This window comes from Lemur catta, chromosome X (assembly GCF_020740605.2).
Source record: "Lemur catta isolate mLemCat1 chromosome X, mLemCat1.pri, whole genome shotgun sequence".
Taxonomy (NCBI): Eukaryota; Metazoa; Chordata; class Mammalia; order Primates; family Lemuridae; genus Lemur; species Lemur catta.
In genome coordinates, this window is record NC_059155.1 from 58,788,355 (window position 1) to 58,815,256 (window position 26,902).

At 41.9% G+C, this 26,902-nt stretch overlaps 1 protein-coding gene across 2 annotated transcripts in view; it reads right to left on the reverse strand.

The window, feature by feature from the left end:
* Window positions 1-3,126: 3,126 nt before the first annotated feature.
* Window positions 3,127-26,902, reverse strand: part of SHROOM4 (shroom family member 4) — a 195,750-nt gene continuing 171,974 nt past the window's right edge. The window contains exons 6-10 of one of the 2 annotated variants that reach the window (XM_045538468.1): window positions 13,353-14,159; window positions 9,715-9,864; window positions 8,678-8,858; window positions 4,445-4,714; window positions 3,127-3,475 (exon numbers count right to left, since the gene is read on the reverse strand). In XM_045538468.1, the coding sequence (XP_045394424.1) occupies window positions 3,206-3,475; window positions 4,445-4,714; window positions 8,678-8,858; window positions 9,715-9,864; window positions 13,353-14,159 (1,678 nt within the window). In that variant the 3' untranslated portion in view covers window positions 3,127-3,205. Of the gene's footprint in view, window positions 3,476-4,444; window positions 4,715-8,677; window positions 8,859-9,348; window positions 9,865-13,352; window positions 14,160-26,902 lie in introns of both variants that reach the window. The other variant, XM_045538467.1, reaches the window with a different exon arrangement.

Below are 26,902 nucleotides of genomic sequence, written 5' to 3' on the forward strand. Positions count from 1 at the left end.
CCCTAAGGGCCAGGGTAAGGGTTTAGGGATGTGGGTAAGGCTCTAGTCATATGGCTATGCATGAAGGACTACAGATAGGTGACCAAATTTCTTTTCATTCCTTTTCAGCAGAATCTTAGGGGACTTCTATCACCTGAGTCAAAACACATGAGATAATTTTTTTGTCCTTAGCACCTTTTATTGAAGCATTACCCTTGATGACAATCTGGCAGGCATATCGATGTCAGCCAAGAAGGGAGTGGTGGAGGACACAAATGCAGAAACAATAAGATTTGGGAAAATAATAGCTTCACATGGGATAGATGACCCCCCAACAGTTGTACAACAAACACTGGTTCTTATCTATAAAGACTGCCCCCTGCCCCACCCCCCTCTAAAGATCTACTAATTTTCAAATAATACAATATGCTGTTAAAGAAATATTATTGGCATAAACAACTCCTCTGGCAAAGGCAGCAAGAGTCGCCAAGCTCCAGATGGGTGGAAGTGGCCAGAAATGTGCCTACCTTCCTCCATCCGGGGTCTGCTACTGCAGAGCAGCACCTTCACAGAGGCTGGGGTCCAAGATGTAGTCTGGTGTGCCTGGGCAGCTTTTTGGCACATGAGGTTAAACGGAAAACAGAAACTGAACCTGGCCTTAAAAGAGGCTTATTTTTTCACCTTCTCTCTTTTCCTCTGCTTCAAATCTCTCCCTTTCTAGGGCTTTATTTTCAGTATCTCTGTCTCATTTTCTTGGATTCCACTCAGGCATTTACTGTTATATCCTGGCTGAGTCTCCAGCTGTGGGACTCAAGGAAACTCAATTATCCAGAGCCCTTGGGGCGGTGGGTAAGTTAGGGCGGACATGTGACAGTAGCTCCTCTCTATCTATCAACCACCCTGCTTACCTATTACCCATGGGGGCCTGTATAAGTATGTGAAGGGAGAGAGCAGAAGTCAAGATCAATAACTGTCTTTGGGCATATCCCTTGGCCTGCCTTCCAAACTGCTATCCTTGGCAGGCCTTAGAGGAGGGCTGAGCCCAGGAACTGAGAATAGGGGAGAGACACTGCATCTCAAGTAATACTGGAAGCTTTGCAGCACTGTCACACACAAGACTTCCATGGCAGGAGCGAGGCACACCAGTGTCTGTTTAGCAGTTTACCTTTGTCTAACAAGCTTCACTGCTCAGTATAGTTTTGCAGTTATTTTTAAGAGCTTTGGAAAACTGCCCCTTCATGTTAAAATGAGAATCCTTGTATTCTCCATTCAAAACACTCTGTCAACTTCCTCAACCTTGGCTTGGGTAAGTGCAGCCCTTTATAAGCTATCAACCTTCCCAAACAGAGAAGAATCTTCCACTGGAGGGGAGAAGGGCAGGTCTGAACAGTGGTTCTGGCAGCATAACTAAGAGCATACCCAGGGCTCCACGAAAAGGGTTACCCCCTCCTTCCCACCCCAGGACACCCTGCTGGCCAAGATTCTCCCATTGTTTTCAAATACAATGAAGAGGAAATGGAAGCTAGTGACCAGTATTTGTAGCAGCAGCAAAGTTCCTTGGCAAATTCTTTGGTTGAATGAGGCATTCCTGCTGCTACAGTTGACCTCCAAGAACCCCGAGGAACTCAGCAGTAACTAGAAGAGATGCCAGGGCTTGGCTGGACTGTGTGATAACAAGGATTGGCCCTAGTTAGTGAGGAACAGGGAATTGAGCTGGATAAAAGGGCAGAGTTTGGTCATGACTTCCTTCCTACCATCACCCACCTGAGGGCTTTTGCAGGATACAAGCTAGCTACCAGCATCAGGGCCTTAGCAGCAGCAGCAGCTTTAGTTTTTTGTACGCCTAAGATCCAGGCTGGGTCACAATTTACTCTGGTGGGCTAGCCCTGGCTAGAGCTCCCAGCTAGCATGAGTTCTGGTTCCCTGAGCCAGACCACAGGCTGAGAAAGCAATGGTTAGAAGAGCTCCCCCCCAAGCTCACCTTTACTCATCCCATAGCCTGGAGATAGTAGAGAAATGGGTGAAGCTTTCTCAGTTTCAGGACATTTCTTTGGTTTCAAAAAATAAGAAAGAATTGAACCCTGCTGGGGAATGCTAAGCTCATAGTCACCCAGACTTCAAGGGAAGCACAGGGCCAGGCTACAGTAGAGAGGCTCTGAGTTCACAGGGAGAACTCCTTTCTTAGAAGCTGGTAGCAATGGTGGGAAGAATTCAAGGCCTTGGCACTTGCTTACCTAGCCATGGTAGATTCAGGCTGACCTGCAGAAAATGCTTTCATTCTGGGTTAACTTTTCTCTCTCCAACTTCCTTCTTCTTGCCTCATTAGTTAAAAAGATAAAAATAATCACAACATAAAAATAAATAAAATCAAAAGGCCATTAAAATATAACAATAAGAACCCCTTGCCCACAATAATGAAACCTATATCCAGAAGCCAGCTTTAGTCGAGCTATTAATGGCCCATAGTGTGTAGCCTTAGAGTAGGCACCTGTGCAACTCCTAGCAATGAAAGGACAAGGTGAAACAAGAGGTGGTAGGCCCAAAGTCTTAGGAAAGGAGTCAGACCAAACTAGCCAGGGCTGAGAGTAGGCCTCTTCCCTTTTAACTAGCTGCTGGGGAAGGTGGGATGGAGCTGATTTGTTTAAGACTGGCTCCTTCCTGAGGGGGACTCGGGGATACCCAACCTTTGATCGCATTCTGTTAAGTGTAATTCCTCCTTCTGTGCTTCCCACTGAAAAGCTTGGGTGAGGTCCTGCTAGGTGAATGCCCTCAAGGGAGCCAGATCTCTTTGGAAAATGGTTGGGCCACAAGCCCTGGAGCAGAGTGAAGCTGCACAGGCAGTTTCTTTCTGAGCTTTAAGAGGCTGATTATGGTGTGGGTGGGTGGTAAGTACTTGATGTCTTTGGTGTCCTAGTACAAAGAAGAATGTAGGCACTTTGTTGGTTTTGTGGGCAGCAAGTGCTTGCCCTTGAAAACTGTGGGAAGGAGAGTGTGGCTGTATAATCATACCTTGTTGCAGCTCCTAAGGGTGGAAACTTGGGACCCCCTCCCTGAGTCTACTAGCTGGCTGGGACCACTGCTAGGGAAAGGGGCAGTGAGAGATGTCCAGGATAGTGGGCTGGATTTGCTAATTGCTATCTACTTGCTAACAAACTGCTAACGTAGAAGATTGAAAGCACTTCCCACTGTGGCTGGGCAGGGATGCTGTGGCAGACTGCTCCTAGAATTAGAAATTGCTGGGCCCCAGGAGTAGACTCTCCCTGAGACATTTGAGCTGCTCTTCCCCGAGCTTGATCTTCTCCTCCAGCTCTCGCTGTTCAATGATGAGAGCAGATTTCATCTTGACAAAGTGCTGGTAATCTTGGAGCTGGTCCTGAGGCAGGTAGCGGGAGACCATGCCAAACACCAACTTCTCCCGGCGGTCCACGTGCTCCTTCAGCTCCTTGGCATCCGCCAGCTGCCCTGTCAGCTGCTGCTTCTTTTCTATCAGCACCAACTGGGGAAGCAGAGGACCAGTTAAGGACTATCCCAATTCCCAGGCATCTGCCTAACGGTGCTGCCTATCAGTGCTCCGCCAGGGATGCTGCCACAATACAGCTAAACATTCTGCTAATTGATTAGTCCTAGACTTCCTTTCCTAAAGTCCACCTCCATGCAAAAGCCTTTATTCCCTGTAGCAGGAGGAGGATAAACACAACAGCAATTCTGGACAGAGGGATGTGACATCTGTAAGGCTGTCTTTCATCTGGAGACCACCACTGGTTTTTGGGGTGGAAAGGCTATGAAAAAGCCAGCCTGTCCCTTCCAGCTGGTGAACAACCATCACTGTGGCGATGCTTTCTATATGGTGTGTATCTCTGTGTAAGTGGATGTGTGTGAGTGGATGTATCCATGTGTGTATGCATGTGCATATGCACCTTATCGTGGATTCAAAGTTGAATTCAAAACCACTTGTATAGGGAAAGGAATGCAGTTTTGGTTCAGGATGTAGGCAGGGTGACTCAACCTGCGAAACTGACAGTCTCCCAATCTCAACTACTTGATGAGACCTCCCTCTCCAACTCTAGAGAGAGTGAGGCAAAACTGCTGCTGTTGCTGCTGCCGCTGCTACTACTACTGCTGGCAGGTAGCACTGATTCAGTGTTTACCCTGTTTCTAGGCCCTGTTTTAAGTAACTAACATAGATTATCTAATTTAATTCTCACAACCCCATGAGGCAGGTAGGATGTTCACCCCATTTTATAGATGAGGAGATTGAGGCGAGTGAGGTTAAGTGAGTTGCCCACAGTCACACAGCTGATAAGTGGTACAGAGCCAGAATTTCAGGGCACTTACAGGTCAGTGTGTGCACTCTTGTAACACTACGCTTTGCTGCTTCCCCTCATAGCCCAGCTTGAAAGAGGGAGCCCTGAGAAGAAACAGATGGTATTTCCCTCCATCCACACCCCAGAGACCCCAACTCTACCTTCTCCTGGTTGGCCTCTGAATCAATGCTGTTGAGAGCATTCTCCACCCGGGCCAGTCGTCCAGAGAGTGACAGCAACAGGTTGACCACTTTGTCCAGGTCCCCAATAAACAAACGGTATTTTTCAAACTCATTGGATTTGCAGACAGCTTTTAAGTTGGCCTCCACCTCCTCCCCAAGGGTGGAATTGGCATTGATGTCCTCTAGCAGCCCTCGCTGGGCCTCCCGTAGGACAGAAAGTTTTCTGCCAATGCTTTCAATAAGTTGTATCTAGGGGAGTTAAATAGGAGAAGACAAAGGATGACAATGGGGACCAACAGAAACTGATTTGTGCCTGTCATCTCTGTTTTGGGATCCAACTAACAGATGATGGGCTCTACCCTAGTCACTGGAAACAAAGGAAACCTGAGCAAGTCGTTAGCAATTCCAGTTTTCTAAGTAGGCACCTTCTCTCCCTGTCTGGTAAGGATCTCCATGTCACCACCAAGCTTCTTGGTATTAGATAAGTGGTACCCATGGGCTAAGCCTCATTTGCCAAATGCAACTTAATAAATACTTGCTGAGACTATTTAATAAATAGGAGCTAGATAGAATGCTTTTGAGAGCCTACGTCAGAAAACCATTTGTCTGCAAGTAAATACTTGCCTGTCACTTCATTCATTTTCCTTCAATCCATTTAAGTACCTCTAATGCTCATTACACTGTGCTAGGTCCTTGCCCCTGCAGCTTGGCTTTTGAGGCCTTCTGGATAAGAATGTGAGTTCTGGAGTCACAATGACTGAGTCTGACTTCTAGCTCTGCTACTTCCTAGATGTGGGACCTTGGGTGACTTGACATTATTGAGCTTCACTTTATTTTTATTTTTTATTTATTTATATTTTTGAGACAGTGTCTCGCTCTGTCACCTGGCCTAGAGTGCCGTGGTGTCAGCCTAGCTCACAGCAACCTCATACTCCTGGGCTCAAGCAATCCTCCTGCCTCAGCCTCCAAGTAGCTGGGACTACAGGCATGCGCCACCATGCCCAGCTAATTTTTTCGATTTTTAGTAGAGACGGGGTCTCACTCTTGCTCAGGCTGTTTTCGAACTCCTGACCTCAAGTGATCCTCCCGCCTCGGCTTCCCAGAGTGCTGGGGATTACAGGGGAGCAAGCTTCACTTTCTCTATCCATAGCATGGGGGTAATTGCAGTACCCACTGCACTGACTGCAAGGAGTCAATGAGAAAGGCATGCAAAGGGCTTGGTCCAGAGTAAGTGCTCCATAAAAGCTAGGCTGCTGTTATGATCACTCAGTCTGACCCCACTCTGCCATGCTAACGTCACTCCTCAGAGCCTTCCGGTATTAGCTCCTCACTCCCCTCCGTGTTCACCACACTCATTCTTGTGTTCCTAAGCAGCTTATGCAGTTCCACCTGCTCTTTGTTTCTTTCTTCACTTTCGCTGTTCCTATTCTTTGTTCACGGCTCAGCTCTGCTCCTACCCTTGCTTACAGGAAGCCCTCCTCTGTAAGTCTTCTCTCAATGATCTCTTTCTTTTCTGAGCTCTCAAGTTTTTTAGAATTAGAACCCTATAGAGTAATTTGAAGTTCTTCATTTTCTATCCCATGTATGTGAGTCTGATCCCTCGCCTACTATTGATGGTAAACTTCTCAAGGGAGGTACTGCCTGTGTCTTCTGATTTGTCTCCCTAATGGGTATAACTAGTTCTGGGACTGCACTCACAGGAAGGCTGTGTGGTAGAGTTTTGGAGTCAGAGACACCTGGGTTCCAATTTCACCTCCTCTAAACTGTGTGACTTTGGGCAAGATACCTAATTTCACTAAGACTTCTGTTTTTTCATCTGTAAAGTGGAGAACTACCCCACCCCCCACAAGCCAGGGGTGTTGTGATGGTTAAATGAAATCACAGAAGTATAAAACTTAGTATTATGCCTGGCACTTAAGTGCTCAATGCATGTTTACTAATGCTATTATTATTATATTATTTTTACAAGGCACTCTGAACTAGTGAATACTTGTCTAGCTACAAGGTTCTGACAAGAAAGGACTTGTCCCAGGCTGCACACAACCTTTGCAGCCAGTACTGCATTGTGGTTAAGACCATGGACTCCAGTGCCAGACTACCTGGGCTTTACCCCATCTCTGCCACAAAGTAGTGGTATGTGACCTTGAAGAAATTACTCAACTTCTCTGTACCTCAATTTCCACATCCAAGAAATAGGATAATAATAGTACCTGCCTCATAGAATTGTTATGACAATTAAGTGAATTAATACATGTTACATGTTTAGAATAGTATCTTGTACATAGGAAGTATGCACCGGAGTCCATGTTCTTAACCACAATGCAATACTGGCTGTAAAGGCTGTGCACACCCTGGGACAAGTCCTTTCTTGTCAGAACCTTGCAGCTAGACAAGTATTCACTAGTTTAGAGTGCCTTGTAGAAATAATATAATAACAGCATTAGTAAACATGCACTGGGCACTTAAGTGCCAGGCATAATACTGAACTCAGTGCTTGTTTTATTATTATTCCAGCCCAGGCATTCTGGGACCACAGGCTTATAGTGTTCCAGAATGTGTTCTTCTTTAGTAGTTTATTAAGAGATGCCCAAGGTGACCAAGACTAAGAGAGCCTCCTTTGGGTTCTGGGACCTGTTGCTATATTTTAGAACTGTTCAAAAGTCAGGAGATCACCATGACCTTAGTCTGAAGCATAATAGGTTTTCATCTAGGGAAAATTCCAGAATCCACTGGGAACTGGGGATGATCAGTGATATGAATGAGGCAACACAATTAGATGCCAAGAGGCTGCCAGTTATATTCCCAGCCTCTGCTCTCCCAAACAAAACTCAGTGCTGGGGGAAAAGAGATGGCTGGGGGCCAAATGACTCACTTGGAAAATCACCTACCCATCCTGGCTTCCAGGCTCCAGGGATGGATAGAAGGATAAAAATGGAGACAGCCCTTTGTTTCTTGGCACCTGGGCTCTATAACTTGAACTTCAACCCTAGGGAAAGTATAATAGATAGAGCTGTGGAATCATCATAGACCCAGCCAGAGCTGAGTTTATTCTGTGATATTGCAAATTGGTGACCTTCCTCAGAGACAAAAACTGTCCTAGCCCACCCACATTCACTTGAAATCACTCTCTGCTCTCCTGCGCTTTGCCATTTCTGATCATCTCTCTCTTCTCCTGGTCAGACTTCTATTAGGTTTGCTCCTGTAGAGGCCAGGCCCTGAGTAGGCTAGGAGCAGCCCTGCCATGCTGGGGGAACATGGAATCCATGGAAGCAGACATCTAGATCAATAAAACTTTAACACCACCATGCTTCCAATTCTTCCTCTGACATTTTGCTTTAGATGGGAAATGGCTCTTGCAAATGGCCCTGTGCTTTCCTACAGGTCATGTCCTGAGAAAGAAATATGGGCAGAAGAGCAATTTACATTGAGTTCAGATGTCCACAAACTGGTAAATTGAGCCTTGAGGTTGTCATGGAAACCTTATTTGCTTATGAAATAAAATGGGTAAGTACAGGGAAGGCAAAGTGATTCCAGGAATTTGATTAGAAAAACCAAGCTAGTGGTACTTAGAGGAAGAAAGGGAGGCTTTAGAACAACAACAACATCATCTCCATTTATCTGTTTTGTATTTTTAAGAGACAATTGACTATCTTTGCAAATAAATACTAAACTTTGCCAGCCTATAATTTCTCCTGATTTTCCTTAGTCAGTCTGTTCTCTCTCCCAGGAAGTTGCACAGAGAATAAAAATCAATGACACTACATTGGTTAGAAGAGCTCACTGGCAAAAACTCTGATGTGCCCTAGGCAGTAACTTACTTACAAGGCTGGCTTAATTCAGAGAGACTGCACATTACTGCAGTGAAGTAGAAATTCAGACAGTCTTGACTTCAAGTCCTGGATCTACCATTTTTAGTCTGCAACTCCTGGACAAAGTAGTCCCCTCAACAGGTGAAAAAGGGATATACTAATATCTACCTTGTAGGCTTGTTCTAAGGACTAGAGAGACAGTGATGATGATGATGATGATTGATTGATTGATTTGATCAAAAAGGAATTGGATCTGTGAGGAACCCAGAGAGGCTGTTTGATTTCCATACTGAAAATACAGGAATGTAAGATGTTCTAGAGAGTGTTAGAGGGCTGGTCACCCTCCAGACACACTCAAGCTAAATGCTGAAAATCATAGATAGTGCATATCAAAGAACTTCACCTTTTTTTGAGCCAGTTCATGGTCAACTTCTTCCTCTCCCAGGCCAATCTCTGCCATCTCGGGTTGGTCTTTCAATTTGTTCAGCAGCTCTGCCTTGGCCACAGAAATACTGTAATAAGCTGAGTAAGAGGTAGGGATTCCTGGGGCCCCTGGAGGAGGTGAGAAGTGCTGAAACTCTTGTCTGTGGAAACAAAGAATGACCATCTGAACACCTCTGCTGAGAGGCTGCTGACCTTTCTGCTTCTTAATTACTCCATCTGAAAAATGGGACCCTGCTTCACCAAGGAGTTGTAAAAAAATATGGATCAGGAGGCACTGTTCAAATGTAAACAGGCCACATGAAGACTATCTAGAAGTTAAGTAAAGGCAAATTTTAAGAACCTAGAAGTCTATTTCAATGCCCCCGACTTCAGCAGCTAGGGGGACTTCTTTAGAGATAATTTGGTTTGGTCATTAACACACTATTAAAATTCAGAAAAACTGGTAAGCCCCAAAAGTTCTGGGCTTCTGATCATCAGTGATTCCCTTTGGTTCATGGCCCCAGTATATGGATCCCAAAAGAGGGGCTAGGTGGCAGGAAAGTATTAATATCTGAGACCTTAGCTATTGGCCTCCCTCAGACCCATCTCTGGACCACGCCCACCCCAGCTCTAACTGGTCTGCTTGCTTACAAAGGCACCCTGTGGCTTTCCTGGACACTCTCATCTTTTCTTCTTTCCTGATGCCACTCATGCTTGAAATGGCCCCTCCACTGCAGATCTCCCACAGCAAAGAGGTCACCCATGACCTCAGCAGTGGTCACCATGTTGGAGGCTGGGGTTAGCACCCCTGCCAGGGACTTGTCACGGCCCACCACATCTCGCATGAGCTCTTCTGAGACTGCCTGCTGTAGGGCAGGCCTTCGGCCTGAGAAGGGATAGCATCTCTCCACTTCTGGCATATTCCCAGTGGCCCCAGCCTCCTTCATGGTTGGAGAATGAAATGGGGAAAAGGTGGAACCAGTGGCACCCAGGGGCTTGACAAGTGTAGCAGCAGACCCTGTTGTCTTGGGTTCACTGAAGCCTGCAGGGCTGAGGCGTTGCTTCTCAGAACCCCAGCCCATGAAAGAGAACTTCTCCTCAGGAAAAAAGTAGCTCTGGCTCCATGCTGGCTTGGGTTTGGCCTCTTCTGCCATCAAAGCTTCTGGTCTGGTGTGAGGAAGGAAGTAAAGAGAAACACTACAATGTCAGGTTTCAGTGATGGAGGGGCAAATAATTCCACCCACGGTTTATTCGAGGGGGAGGCCCACCCTCACCATATTCTCATTTCCTCCCAGCTATCCCCCGCTTCCACCTGTCTGCGTCACTACCCCTTTGCTAACCTCTAGCTGTTTGAAAGGGAAAATAGGAAAAACTCATTAGTCATTTTTGCAGCTATTTGCAGCTTTTAGATAAAGGTCAAAAATAATGGTTAAAAGGCTCCACAGCTATTTACTGATTCATGCTATGTTGTCTCCTAATTCATCACACAAAAGAAACTTTGGAACGCCAATATTCCTCATCCTAGGTAAATTCATTTTATAATATATGTAGGTTTTCAAGCTTATAACACCGATAAAGGAACAATATTAGCTACCATTACACTATGCTTACTATGTCCCTGAAACCATCCTAAGGTAGACACACACACATGTATGTCTGTAGATCTAGAAATGAATGCTCATGACAACCATTTTACAGATAAGGAACATGAGGCACCAAGAAGTACAATGCCTTTCCCAAGGTCACCAGCCATTAAATGGCAGACCTGTGATTTGCACCTGCGCCATCTAGCCACTATGCTATACTGCCAAAGGGACAACTTGACATCATATAAAGCCCTACGTGTAAATAATTTTCTGGCTGGAGTATATCTATGTTAGCAAAGGATAGAGAATATTCTGGAGGGGATAAGAAGGTATGAGCTTAGGGAATTCCTATCTATAAGAAAAATATTTAGGGCACATGTGAAAGTTCAGAGCCAGAAGGTGATGTAAAGAAAAAAAAAGGATATGCTAATTAAAGACTCAGTTCCCCAGCAGACAGAGCCCTGTATTATATTATAACATGTTAGGCACTGTGCTCTAGGGCTCCTTCCCTCATCCCTCCATTAACAGGGAAGGGGTTACAGGTGATTTATGAGAATGTAATCAGAATTTGATAGGGAACATCGAAGCAAAAATAAGATTCCTTCCACAGAGAACTGAGGGGAAATGCATAAAATCCACAAAGCAAGCTATACCTATACTTGAATCAGAGTTATTGGACTTAACCAACAGTTGATAATTCCATTAACCGGCTTCTATGTGTATCCCAGCATTTTTTTTTTTTAACCGAACAGTGCATAGGTTATAGAGGTAATACAGATAAACTTGGATGAAATTAGGATGTCTTTGCCTGCATCTTAGATTCAAAATGTTATACGTACAAAGGCTGTCTGGAAAGTATCCAGCCATGTACTATGAAAAATATATTAACAACGGCTGGATACTTTCCAGACAGCCCTCATATACTTGTCCCTAAAACTATTCTTCTTTGTAAAATCTTAAAGCTGCTTCTTTCTGATTAGGATCCTGTGTTCTTCTAGGGTCTGGAATAGAATCTTCTTCAGGAGTTCAGAGATTCTGAGACGATGTGGCAAGCAGAGTGAGACAGACTACCTGGGTTCTGGCTATCTGTGATCTTGTGATCACGTTACTTTATCTCCCTGGGCCTCACTTTTCTCATCTAAGAAATGGAGACTAATAGTAACTATTTCATAGGTTTGTTGTGTAAATCGATCAATACATGAAAGTGCTTACAACAATGCTTGTCACATAGTAAGCAGACAAAAAATGTCAGCTATGTTGGGCATGATGCTGTTCCTCAAATATCCATCACTCAAAGAGGCATCTCTAATTGATTTTTGCAGCCACAAGCCAGGGCTGTGTGCAAACAAATGTTTTCACTCACATCCTATAGCCATTAAAAAAAAAAAATTCTAGAGCAAGTTACAAGATCTCTAGTAATAGCGGTGTCCTCCTCTTTGGCTAAGATGCCAAGGTGAATGGAGGAACATAAATAAGAAGGACCAGGGCCTGTAACTGCTACCTCTGGTCCACATTGCCTTACAGAAGAAAAGAGGGCCTCATGAAACCCTGGCCTACATGAAGAATAAGACCTGCCTCAGAGAGGCTGCCTAGCATGGGTTTTGGAGTGAGACAGATCTTGCTCTGAATCTTTGCTGTGCAACTCTGAATTAGTCTCTTATTTTGCTAAACTTTAGTTTCCTCACCTGTCAAATGGGGATAATAATGGTCAATAAGGCTCTTGTAGGATTAAATGAAATAATATATATATAAAGCCTAGCGGTGGCTGGCACATAGTAAATGCTTAATAAATGCTCATTCATTCATTTGTTCTTTTTTCTGAAATATTAGTTAAGTGCCTACTATGTGCTAGGTCACTTTCCCTTCTCCCTGCTGTGATAGGTAACAATCATAGTGACTTTCCACAAAATGTTTTGTAATAACAATAAGAACGCTCCCTAGCTAGATTGACAGCTTGAGAAGCAGCTACATGGGGTCTGATAAGGGATTCTCACAGTGCCCAGGAGCCAGGCCCTGTAAATGCTGTGCTTGTGGCATCTTGTGTGGGAAAACTGCTCAACTAGCTCCACATAGCTGAGTCACAGATTTTCCTGTCAATAAAAGACACAATAACAAGGTACTTTTAACAGCAACAAGTCTCAGGCAAGTTCCTACTATAAAGGGATTTAAAGAAATCACTTAGAAGACACCTGACTCCTTACCCCTCACCCCAGCAGAGATGGGGCTGAGCTCAGACCCAGAGCACTGAACAATGATGGTCCTGAGGCTTTTGCTTTGGTGCAAAAAGAACAACCATGCACCATGATGCATGCAGATGAGCACTGGCATGGCGGAGTGAGCAGACACTGACAGTCCTGTCGCCAGACCACACTCCTGCTTTGGCCTCCCTGCCCAAGCAGCTCACCCTGTCAACTACCACATATCGCCCACTGAGGCAAATGCAAAGAGGCGGGGAAACAAGGAGAGAGAGAAAGAAGAAGGGAAAAATAATGTCCCTAGCTGTAGTAAGGAATCTTCAAAGCATGAAGCATCAAGCCCCAGAAATACCTTTGATGCTGGGGGTAGGGGAGAAGAGTTTAGAAGCCCAGGCTACTTGTCCTAGAGCAGAGGCAGGTTAGGTTGTAAGCTGGCCTATTGTTCTGGAGAACAAGCAGAAGAAATTGCAGAAAGGGGCCTGAGCCAGATTTTCAGGAAAAGCCTAGTACAGGCAACACAGGTTTATTGCTTTTGGGATCAGGGGCCAGAAATTGATCCATACCTTAAAGACAGATTAAGAAATAATATAGCATTTTAATAATGATATTTAGGGCCAAGAACCTCAATAATTCCCATTTACTGAGCATCTGAAATGCTAAGCATGGAGCTATGTCTTTTATATAGATTATTTTAACATTCATAACAACCGTGTAGAGCAGGTATTATTGTGCCCATTTTCCAGGTAAGAAAACCGAGGCTGGGAGCAGTTTCATTGACCAGCCCAAGGTCACACAGTTGGTAAATGGTGGAGGTGGAATTCAAACTCATGTTGCCTGCCTCATCAGGGACCCAGTATCTCTCATAAGTACTTACTTGGCGGAATCAGTTGCCTCCTGCTCTGATGTCCTCCAAAGCCCACCAATGCCGTAATAACAAGGGGGCTGAGCCTGCTCAGGTTGAGATCCCAAGTGGCCCCTTATTGGGGGCAGGAAATCACTGGAATGGAGAGCAAAGGACTTTTGCTCTGCTGGCAGGCTTTGTGAACCCTGCCTTGAGCCTTCCAGGTGGCCAAGGCTAAGGGGTTGTGGCGGCTCCAGGACCTCCTCAGGATTGAGGGCACAGGAAGCAGTGGTTTCTGAACTGAAATACTGGGGTGGCAGCTCCTCCTCCTCTTCTCCCTCTTCATCTTCTTCCTCCTCCTCTTCCTCATCCTCCCCCTCCTCCTCCTCCTCCTGCTGCTGCTGCTGCTGTTGCTGCTTCTGCTGTTGTTGCTTCTGCTGCTGGGCTGCACGGAAGAGCCTGTACTTCTCCCAGTTGGGAGGAGGAGGGCGAGGAGGAGGAAAGGCCTTTTTCCTGGCTCCAAGAGGATCTGGTTGGGTCTCATCCCCTTTGGTAAAGAGCTCCCTCCTATGCTGCCCCCAGGCCCGGGTGCTCTGGGGCTCCAGGCTGATGTGACTCTCTGAGAAGGCACGGCTGCGCAGTGGGCGGGACATGGAGGCAAGGGAGCTCTCCTCCTCATACATTGAGGTTTCCTCTGTCTTTTTCAAGGCTTGTTTGAAGTCTCCAAGGAGATCAAAAGAAGAAATTGCTCTGTAGCTTGACAAGTCCGGTGCCGGGTTCTCAAGGCAAGGATGGAAGGGGCTTGTCCATGAAAAGCTAGCCTTGGAATGAGCCATTTCCCTGCAAAACAGCAGATGAGGATTGAGTAAAATAGTTGCAGATGGGCCCATATTTTGAATGATATAATTTATATAAAATTAAAAATAGCCATAAAACAATGTAATATGTGTAGTATTAATAAATGTAATAATAATACAATAATAATGATAGCTAACACTTACCAAGCACATACTGAATACCAAGCACTGTTTGAAGTGCTTTCCATGTCATAACTTATTTGATTCTCACAATAACCCTAGGAGGTAGCTAGTATTATTGTCCTGATTTTACAGCTGGGAAAACTGAGGCATAGATAGGCTAAGTAACTTGCCTGGAGTCATAAAGCTAAGTCATAGAGCTGGGATTTGAACTTGTGCAGCCTAGCTCCAAAGTCTGGATACACACATACCACTCATGTCTGTTTATAGCACTCAGAGTGGATGTGCTGTGTTCTCAGGCTTACAAGCCTGATTCTCCTGCCTCATCTGTTGTTTTTATTTGTTTTGTTTTTCACTATGGAAATGTACAGAGATTGCCATAATAAATACCCATGTTCCCACCTACCGCCAGACTTAGTACATTTGAATAATTTGGCATTTATGCTTTGTGAATTTTTTTTAAGAAATAAGAAATAATACCCGTTTTTATCACTCTCCACTTCCATTCCCCTACTGCCTCTCTAGATACAACCTATATCATGAATTAGATATGTATACATTCTTTCTATGATCTTAAACTTGTAACAAGAACCACCAAGTAGGCTATTGACAAATATCTGCTATTTTGGATTTAAGATACCTCCTAATGCAATTGCAATTGGAATTCTCAATAGGAATATTTTAACTATAGAATTTTTTCAAAACTAGCTTTTTTTGGAAAAAAGCAGGATATAATATTAATGAGTATTCTGCTACTGAAGAAATGAGGAGCTGGTAAGTAAGGGATTAAGCATATTATAAAACAATTGCAATTAAAGCAGAGTGTTATTGATTAACAGAACAAAATAGAAAGTCCCGAAGCAAACTAGACTATCTATAAAAACATCATATATATAATCTTCTAAAACAAGGGATAAAGAAAGATTATTTAATACATCTTTTTGAGATAACTCCAGAGGCAGTGCTTTTTAAAGCTACATCATATATTATATGCCAAAATAAATTTTAGATCAAGAGTTATGGATGTGTGTATATATAATTTTAATATATTATATGTTATGTGCATATATATATAGTATACATATAAAAAACTATCAGAAAATTTAAAAGACTATCACTTGTGAGGTGAAATAAGATTCTTATTTTTTTCAATAAAATAAAAAAAAAATCTTCAAGGAGCAGAAGTCCAGGTTTATTTGAATATATATAAAAAGTCAAACTTCTATAAAATAAGGAGTGACCAAAGTTAAAAGACCTCCCTTTGCCTCAGAGTATAAAGAGTTAAGCCCTCAAAGCCACAAGATCTGGTTTCCTGCTGTAGCCTGTGAACAATCAGCATCATGCTAAGTCCTGCCCAGAGACAGGAAATTCCAGGGGTTCCATTAAATCATCAGACAGAATATCCATTCAGTAGGCATGATGAAGACTAGGAATGTTTCCTTAGAAAATAATAATACACATAATGGTAGCCAAGTTCAGACAGAATGGAAAACAAAATATCCCTCATCTCCAGCCCCCATCCTGGGCTAGCTCATCACTCATATGGATTGGAAATTCATATCCAGACATACCCCACTGTCTTCTCCTTTGGGCCTTAGCATATCTATAGATCCTTAAGATCATAACAATCCCTTGTGTGCAAACTTTTTCACCTGGCATTGTCCCCTTATGAAAGAAAACAAAAACAAAAAAGATGACGGACGAGTGGAAAGCAAAAGAATGATAAATGTGTACCAGGCAGACACCTTTCCTGACTGCCTTATCTAAAATAGAGACTACTTATCTTGAATTATCCTTATCCTACTTTGTTCTTTCTCACAGCATTCATCTCCACTTGATAGTATATCACATACCTATTTTCACTTGTTTATTTTCTATTCTACTGTCTAAAGAAAATGTAAGCTCCATGAGGGCAGGGATTTTGTCTTATTTCATCTTGTCTCTAGTGCCTGGCACACAATAGGTGGTCAATAAATATTTGTTTAATAAATTAATTGATGTCAAAATTAAAAGAACAAGAATTATGATACTCATATCATAAAAATGTTGAATAAAAGGCAAAAAGCAATAAACAAGACAAAGCAGGGCACTATAATGCTAATGACTAGAACACATGATTAAGGTGTAACTTCCCTGAATTTTCATGCACCAAAAAATATAGCATTGAAATTCATAAAACAAAGTCTATAGGAAATGCAAAAGGTAGAAAATAGCAGAAACAAAATGTGACACTGTTTCAGCTGATGACAGAGTGTGATAGTCAAAAACTAAGATAATGGAAAATTTAAACTTTGTACACTAAAAATAGACTATACTTTTTTCCCAAGGGCCCATTAAGTATTTTTTAATTAACTATATATTAAGCCATAAAGTGGAAGTAGCACAGACCATGTTCTCCAATCAGAATACAGTAACACTAGAAATTAATAACAAAAATGAAAATGCAAAATCTCTAGTATGTAGAAAATAAACAGGGGAAAGAAACCTTCACTTTAGCCAAAGAGGAAATCTAATCTGAAATTGTAGAATACCTAGAAAATAACAATGGAAATATCAGAAGGTAGAGGATATGGTTGACTAAAGCAGTAGTCAAGAGAAAATGTGTAGCCTTAAATATTTATATTAATACATAAGAATAAATTAAAACACATGAATTAAGCATTCAATAAAAGAAGTTAAGAAAAGAATTATAAAAATAAACCCAAATTAAGCAGAAAGACAATAAAACTAATGCCATAAATTAATATACTAGGAAGCTAATGATAGAACTAATAATTAATTCCAAAGACAATTCTTCAAAAGAAAATATAAAACAATAAAACAGATAAGCCACTTGCTAATCTAATTAAAAAACACTCAAACACACAAAATTAGAACTGGAGAAATAATCACAGTTACAGAATAAATGAAAAGAATGAGAGAATGCTTTGCTCTACTCTATAAAAACAAATTTGAAACTTAGAATGATTTTCTGCATAAACAAAAATTAAGCAAAACTAATTGCAGAAGAATGAGAATATCTAAACCCACCAGTTACCACAGAAAAAAATTTATAAATTTGACCAAAAAAAAGCACAATCACATAGTCTTGTGTTAATTTTACTAATCTTCAAGGAACAGATAAAAATAAAGTTACTTATACTTTCTAGACCCTGGAATCTAGACAACAGAAAGAGACGAAAAGATTCCTGTATAACATTGATACCAAAACCCAACATCTAGAACATACATAAGGGAAAACTAGAGATCGAGCTCATCTAAGAATATTTATGCAAAAATCTTAAATAAAATACTAGCAAAGAGAATTCAGGAGGATGTTAAAAATGTAATACACCATGAACAAGTGTGGTGCATCCCAGAAATGCAAGATTGGTTCAGTATTAGAAAACCTACTGATATCTTTAACATCAGTAAATCAGAAGATATGTTATATAATGATTGTTATATGCTATATATATTATATGCTCCCTAATGCTAAAATATATTTGATAAACTAACAGAAAAAGATGTCTATTTCCACAACACCATCATTATCATCATATCTTTTTTATTACATTTTTTTACTTTTAAATTTTTGATTTCTATAGTCTTTTTTTTAATTTCAGCATATTATGGGGGTACAAATGGTTAGGTAATGTATATTGTCCTTGCCCCGCCCCCGAGTCAGAGCTTCAAGCATGTCCATCCCCCAGATGGTGTGCATCGCATTCATTATGTATGTATACACCCATGCCCTTCCCGCCTCCCATCTGCCCGACACCCAATGAATGTTATTCCTATACGTGCACTTAGGTGTTGATCAGTGAAACCAATTTGATGGTGAGTACATGTGGTGCTTATTTTTCCATTCTTGGGATACTTCACTTAGTAGAATGGGTTCCAGCTCTATCCAGGATAATACAAGAGGTGCTATATAACCATTGTTTCTTATGGCTGAGTAGTACTCCATGGTGTACGTATACCACATTTTATTAATCCACTCATGTATTGATGGGCACTTGGGTTGTTTCCACATCTTTGCAATTGTCATCTGCACTCAAATGTTTATAGCAGCACAATTCACAATTGCAAAGATGGAAAAAAAATTTTAAATTTCAAAATATTAAGGGGGTAAAAAAGTTTTTGTTAATAAATACACTGTATAATGCTGAATTTAGGGCTGTCAGTGTGCCTGCCACCAGGATGGTGCTCATTATACCCAATAGGTAAGTTTTTATCCCTCACTCCCCACCCTCCTCCCTTCTTAGTTTCCAATGTCCATTATGTCTTTTCTTTGTGCCCACGTGCACCCATTGTTTAGCTCCCACTTATTACTGAGAACATGTGGTGTTTGTTTTTTCATTCCTGAGACACTTCACTTAGGATAATGGTCTCCAGTTCCATCCAAGTTGCAGCAAAAGACATTATTATTATTGCATTCCTTTTTGTGCTGGGTAGTACTCTGTGGTATATACAACAGCTGTCTGGAAAGTATCCAGACATAATTTTCATAATTTTTCATATTAAATGGCTGGATATTTTCTGGATAGCCCTGTATATATCATATTTTCTTTATCCACTCATGTATTGATGGGCACTTAGGTTGATTCCACATCATTGCAATTGTGAATTGAGCAGGTGTCTTTTTGGTAAAATGATTTCTTTTCCTTTGGGTAGATGCCCAGTTGTGGGATTGTTGGATCAAATGGTAGGTCTACTTTTAACTCTTTGAGAAATCTCCATACTATTTTCCAAAGAGGTTGTGCTAATTTTCAGTCCCATCCACACTGGCATCTGTTGTTTTTTGACTTTTCAATAATGGTCATTCTGACAGGGGTAAAATAGTATCTCACTGTGGTTTTAATTTACATTTCCCTGATGATTAGTGATAGTGAACAGTTTTTTCATATGTCTCTTAGTCATTTGTCTGTCTTCTTTTTTTATGAAGCACATACATGTTTTATTACTTCATAGTCTTACATATAATGATACATAAAGGCTAAAATATCTTCATTCTTACCACATTCTTATACATAGCTGGTGGCATTACGTAGCATTTATCTACTATGTTCTCTTTACCCTCCTGTTGCTGTGGTTCCCAGCAAGACAACAGGCCCTGTGTACCTTCTGCAGCCCCCACCTCTAGGATCCAGCCTTTTGAAAAAATTCTGTTCATGCCTTTTGCCCACTTTTGATGGGATTGTTTTTTTCTTGCTGTTTTATTTGAGTTCTTTGTAGATTCTGGAAATTAGTTCTTTATCAGAAGTATAGTTTGGTATTATTTTGTCTCATTCTGAAGGTTGCCTCTTTATTCTGTTAATTATTTCCTTTGCTGTGCAAAAGCTTTTTAATTTAATTAAGTCCCATTTATTTATTTTTGTTGTTGCTGTATTTGCCTTTGGGGTCTTAAGACATAAATTTTTGCCGAGGCCTAAGTCCAGAAGAGTTTGTTATACATTTTCTTCTAGAATTTTTAACATCATACATTTTTTAAAGCCAAAAGCCAACATTGTGCTTAATGGCAAAACACTAGAGGCATTACCATTAAAATTAAGAAAAAAGCAAAGGTGCTGACTTTCCTCACTAATATTTAATATTGTTCTGAAAGTACTAGATAGTGCTATTTAACAAGATAAAGATATAAGCATTGGAAGGGGAAAATCTTATTATGTATAGATGGTATCATTATTTATCTTGAAAATTAAACAAATGTAAATCCAAACAATAATAAAACTTTTTAAAATAAAAACTGAAAGAATTGATGAGGGTGGAAGGAAACAGGTGATATCATACAGTGCTGATGGGAGTGGAAATTAGTATAACCCTGATGGAGGGAATTTGGAAGGAAAAGAAGATAAAGTGTGTATATCTCTTGACCCAGGAATTCAACTTCCAGGGATTTATCCTACAGACACATTCCAACATGAATACAGAGGGATGTCCATAAGGATATTCACTGTAGCTTTGCGTGTAATCACAAAAGACTGGAAGCAATCTAAGTGCCTTTCAATAGGACTGGTTAAATAAAACAAGGAATATCTAAATATGGAATACTATATAGCTGTTAAAGGTATTACAGTATATGTATTAAAAACAACAATAAAGTAAAAAGCAAGATGAAGAATATAAAAAATGAGTGTAATATATTCTCATTTTTGTAAAAAGGAGTGTGTATACAGGCACACGTGTTAATTTTCTGGAAAGATACACAAGAAACTGCTATTACTGTTATCTTCTGAGGAATTATACTGATTCTCTTACAGTGTGTGCTTGTGTGTGTGTGCGCACATCTGTGTGCGCATATACTAAACACATTTATTACTTTTTAAACTAAAATTAAGTAACACTTAAAGATGACAGAGAAATAAAGCACAAATCCTATTATGTTATACATTTCCCTGCTTGAAGCTTACATTATTCATAAAACATAGACCTCTTACTGCGATTTATGAGGCTAAGATTCTGCCATCCCACACCTCCCACACTTTTGGCCTTTATATACTCTGTTCCCTGTGAAGCACTCTGTTTTTCTCCCTCTTCATCTGACTTCCTCCTCAGATTTCCACTTAGATACCATTTTCCCGAGGAAGACTTCCCTGATCCCCCCGAGTATGGGGTAGGCGCCCAGACTCTGCCCTTACAGCACCCACTAATTTTCCTAATGCCGTGCTGCTTATTTGTCTGCTCCTTCCACATGGCCATCTTGAGGGCAAAGGCCATGTCATGTTCACCACTGTGTCACCAGTACCCAGCACAGTGCCTGGCATAGGGTGGGTGCTCAGTAGATACCGCTTTAGTGTGGAATAAATGCAGGTGTGTGTGGCTATGGCAAAGGAGAAAAGTTAGGTCTCTCTCACTCGAACCTCAGGGCCCAGGCTGCCAGGCCAGGGCAGCCGTGAGTGGCAGATAAAGCAGTGGGCAGCTGTTCAACTGCTCCAGAATCTGACTGGAGTTTGTGGGCAGACAAGGGAGCTGGGATTTATACTGAGGCTGTGTTTGCATAGCAAGTATGCTTTCTTTTCTTTTCTTTTCTTTTTTTTTTTAACCTACATTGCATATTTCTTTGGGGTGGTGTGAGTTAATAGGAATTATTCATTTTACTCAACCGAATCAAGCCTCCGAACTCTATTACTGGGCTGATGTACTCTACGGTACTCAAAGAGCACTGCTCTTCAAATGAGCTGCGTGGAGCTTCTCTGCTTTGATCAAGGCTTTTGTCAGAGCCTTCCTTAGCTACGCATCTCAAAAGATAAGGTCCTTGTCCCAAGTGGGTGCTTCCACGAAATACCCCTTCCTACTTGAACACTGAGCCTGGGCCAATTGCCCAGCTATTTTTCAGTATTTGGTGCCCAAAGCCTAGGGATTGATGGGTTCCTGATAATCACCTTGGGATCTTTGTGGTTCCCTTTTTCTTCATTCTGGGGGAGGTCTGGGTTTGTAGACAAATAAGGACATCTTTCTATTCTAGTGGGCACTAACCACTCTCCTCTCCTTCCTCAAGCTGGGTCCCAACCACCCACTTTTTTGCCAGGTCATTTATTTTTCAGTCTAGGGCAGTGGTCTTCACAGAGCTTCATTTATACTTATTTTTTCCTCACTATTTCTTGCATTCGAAACATAAATATTAGGACGTTAGTATACATAAGAAGCTTATGAATGAACTACCAGCATATGTCAAGGGTACTAGCTCAAAAAATTCTTCCTGAGAAGGGTGTACAATCAACTTTTACTGGAAACCACTGGTCTGGGACAGCAGTTCACAATCAAAGTGGGTCCTAATCAGAATGACCTTGGGAGGTTGTTTAAAATGCAAATTCATGGGCCCCACCCCTAATTGGGATTTTATACCTCTGTGGTAGGCTCCAGGAATCTGTATTTTAAACAATTCACCCAAGAGATTCTAACACAAGTGGTTCAGGGACCATATTATGGAAACAAAGGTCTAGAGTGTAAGGGGTGGGAGGGCTGTGGTTTGGGGGCAGAGTTATTTGCTCCAGTTAGGTTGGTTTCCAAACTATATATCCTGTCCCTCACCCCTCCCCACACACAATCGGTTGCCCATTCCTACCTCCTATCCCTGCCTCTTTTCTCCTTCCCCACCTTCGTCTCCAATCTAGATCTGAAATGCAGCAGTATCTCCACAGGCCCCAGGTGGGCCCATGTCTCGCAGCTGTGGTGAGGAGAGCCTGCTCCATGACAGCAATCAAATTTACCACTCTCGCTTTTTCCCTGGCCAGGGCACGGGAAAGGCAGCAGAGCAAAGCAGAAATCATACATTGTCAGTTCCAGTAAAATTTAAAAACCTGGCTTCATACCTATTAATAAAAAAGCTTCATGACCTTGAGCAAGATATTTAACTTGTCTCAGTTTCATTAAAATACCTATCTTAGAAAACAGTCATGAGGATTAACTATATAAAAAGGACTTAGACATGATGCTGGGTGCATGGAAAGATGCCCAATAAATGACAGACTATCCTTACTGTTAGAGGGCAGTCCCTTACTCAGGGTCACTGCATGTGGTTGTGCAAATTGTACAGTGAGCAACCTCGCCGTTGTATGCTTCAGCCCTGCTCCTCGTTTGCATCAAGGGAGTTGGACTATGCTGCTCCCTGGTTAGTGTTCGAACCTACTCCATAGCCAAGAAACCAGGAGACCTTGGGTCCGAGCTCAGGCACATGGCTGCCTAGCCAGAAGGCCTAAGCTTACCAAGGATCTTTAGGATCTTAACCCTGGACTCATTCACTCACTTTTCATGTGTACTAAAAAGGGAGAGAGAATAACAGCCAGTTTAGGCTTAAGAGCAGTGTGAAGATCAAAAGGACTGGATATTCAAAGGTGCCTTGTTTAGTAACTAACTACTTAGGTCAGCCTTACAGAATTGAGCCCTTGGTAGTAAACTCTAGAATCAGCTGGAAGAAAAGAACATGCCCTTCTAGGGACATCTGGTGCCTCAACTCACGGCACTGTGACCCCATCTGGAGGCACTGGGCTCTAACAAGGCAACCTGGAAATTGCTATTCTCTGCCTCAGCCCTTGTTTTAAAAGCACTGCCCTCGCACTTGCTTGCCCGGTGTTGGGCCAGCCTGAGCCGTGCACAGTCACTTGCATCGGGGGGAAGAAGGCAGCAGGACTCCAGAAAGGGGACGTACTACCCTCAGTGGGATCAGCTGGGCCAATGTGTGTACGAGTCATTCCTTCAAGAGCATCTCAATGGCTCTTACACTGTGCAAGATGACCACATCAAAGGGGAGCAAAACTGACACTTCCCTGCCTTCTTGGCTCTAACAATTGCAGCAGAATGGTGAAGGGAAGGCTTCCACTGAAGTGTGTCAGGCTCAAGCCAAGGATACCAGCCTCCAGAGGTCTTATTTTCAAAGGGCTCAGGTCTCCTAAAAGCACAGAAGTCTACAACTTCGCTTTGAAACCAAGTAAGGATTCTTTCCCTGGGGTGCAGGGCAAGGAGCTTCATTAAGGAAAGGGAACTACGGTTTCTTGCTTCTTACTAAGTGCCGGGCACTGGGTCAGGCACTTCCATGTGTGCATTTCAACTAATCTTCACAACAACCTGTTGAAGTAGGTACCATTATTGCCAGTTTGCTGATGAGGATCTTGAGGCCTCGAAAGGGTAAATCATTTTCCCAGCTAGCAAGAAGCAGCAGTGTCCAGACTGGAACCTGCCTTGTCTCGCTTGGAGGAACAATCCCTCTGCAGCAAGGACTCCTGGGGTGGAGAAAAAGGAACTTGCGCTGCATTCTTCCCCAGGTGTCCATGAAGACTCTAGCTCCTCGCTGAAGAATGGGGAGGAAGCATGAAAGCTGACTGGGAGAAAGGACTCCTTGCTCGTTGACACCAGCAAGGAGACTGTAGCTCAAAAACAAAAGCAAGCTGCCTGCAAAGGCCTGGGCTGTCCTCCTCTTTTCCTCTTGGCACAGCTTGCCTTTTCTTCTGATGAACAGATTTTCCTTTTTTGTTAAAATATTTTTTTTGGTCTAATAGTAATCGAAAATGAAAACCAATATTTGCAGAGACTGAAAAATCTCCTCTTGCCTCTTCCTTGGCCCTTTTGAAGTTTCCTTGTTTGGAAATTTTATTTTTAAACTTACCACCATAGCTTGGCATTCCAGGATCTCAGCAGCAACAGTGCACAGGTCCAGCCCCTCTCGCCTTTCCCTTCCCTCAGCAGCCAAAAGATAAGACTGCTCCAAGAGAAACAGCCACTCCCAGGCTATTGCTGAAGGAAATGTTTGCAAGATCCAGGATGTGAGACACAAGGAGGCAACACAGGGAGGGGAGAAGGACCCAGAAAGCTTGTTGCTGCCACGCCTCTTCGTCCCCGGGTCCACAGAACTTCAAGTAAGGAAGGATTTGCATGGCAACAACAAATGCAAGTGACAGGATATGCCCTGAGCCTTCTCCAGTCCCCAGGAGGCTGAGGCAAAGTGTCCTTAGAAGAGATCAGAGCAGTCTTTGCTTTCTTGTGGATGTCCAGGGTGAAGCTTAGCTTCCTCTCTCCAATGACTCCAATCTCTATTTGTTGTCAAGGTATACACACACATGCAGCAACCGTGGTAGAGAGAAAATATGCTTCTTTGTGAATAGTGGCACTGAAATGCAAAATATCTACAAGCTCCTGCCAACGATGGAAACGGAAAGAAATGGAAAGGTCTTAAGCAAGTGATGGCTCTGAAGCAGAGAATGAAATGTTTATTGTTAGGGGCGTGGGTGAGGGGTATGATGTTGTAGTGGTGGTGACAAATTTGGAGATTCACAAAGGTCTGGTGATGTAACCCCTCAGAAATGTCAAAGTTCTCATGGATTTAGATAAGCAGAAGTGCTGGTTGATGGAGAATTCTAGCAAACCCAATTCTAGCTAGCAGTGAGAGCAAGTATGTCTGATAAGTGACATTGTCTGTCATTGGTATGGGGATTGTTTAAAGCCCTTCATCTTTAACTTCCCAGGCCTACATCAAACCAATGGGGTCTGCCTCTTCTTCAGATTTTCTTTTTTATTATAAATTCCAGCAAATTGCCATGTGCCCAAAGAACACCATGTACATTCAAGTCCAGCTATTTACATTTTACCAGATTCCTTCCTGAATTTCCTTTTTGTATGACTACTATCAGATTCAACATGTGCCTTAGGGTTTAGCCTTTATAAAATTAATATTACAAATACCCATTTCTGTGAAAGACCCATTATTTGTATACCTGTCACTGTTAGTGGCTATTCTATTTTATTTCATCATGATGACAGATTGGCAAACTTCCATGATTATAAATAGCACTACTACGAACATCTTTAATTTTTTTTTCCCATTTTAGGTTATTTCCTTGGGGCTATGATGGGTCAAAGAATACAAAGAGTTTTGTAACTCTTGTCATATATTTCTAGATTGCTCTCTAGGAAGACTAAACCAATTTATATTGCTCCCAAAACATATACTATTTCCTCATAGCCTTGCCAAGACAGGGTTTTATAATTTCTATTTATCATTTCTATTAATTGTTGATAGTTTAAAAAGCAGGTTGTGATAGCCTGAAGTTGCTTTTATTTGTACTTTTTTAATTGCTAGAGGTTGTACTTTTCCATGTAATCATTTTACTGTCATTACTTCCTCACGTGTAAAGTAAATTGCCTCTTCATTTTCCTTGTCCACTTATGAAGCCAAATCTGAAAGCTGACCTTCTATATCAGTATCTATTCTTTATATTTTTTGGACAGGCAACTGTTATCAGTGATGCTGATCCCAGACATTTTCCTCATTCTGTCGCTTAGCTTTTTATTACATTTTGTTGTACAAAGGGTTTTTTCCCAACTTTTATATGTTTGAGCCCATCCATCTTGTTTCTGATGATATGCTCGATTTAGCAGACACAGATTTATCTTCCATTCACCGCTGGAATAAGTATGCTATCCCACTGGTCCACTTTCTAGATGGTATGTGCTATGGATTTAGGCACAGTATATGCTATAGATTGAAGTTAATTATTGTTCATATGGATATCTAAAATTCCCAGCATTTATTAAAGAAAGAGTGATTGCCTTCCCCAGTTCAGGGTTGCTCTAGTATGTTCTATATTGTTAAAATAGCTTGAATCTGTTTTTAGAATACCCTTTTATTTCACTGTTTGACCTTTTTAAAACCACTATCATATGGTCTTAATAACTGTCACTTTATGATAGGCTTTCAAATCTGCTAGGGTAAGTCTACCATCATTAACTTTTTAAGTAATTATATTTTTTGGTATTCTTCCCAATTATTCTTCTAGATAGATTTCACTGTAAATTTGACAAGTTCTGTAAAATATCCTATGGTGACTCTAATTGGAGCACATTAAGTCTATATATTAACTTACAGAGAATTGAAATCATTACTATATTTAGTCTTCTCAAATTGAAGCAGAGTATAGCTACGCATTTATTCATGTCTTTATTTCTCCCATTAGAATTACATAATTTTCCTTGACTAAGTTTTGTGTGCCCAGTGTTAAACTAATACCCAAGTATTTAAATTCACTTTGTCACACTGTGATACATCCTTCCGTGCCTCCGAAAATTGCATGCTTCTTAGGTGGTAAAGGCGTCCTGAAAAGCGTACTCTTCCTAATGAAATCAGATTCAACT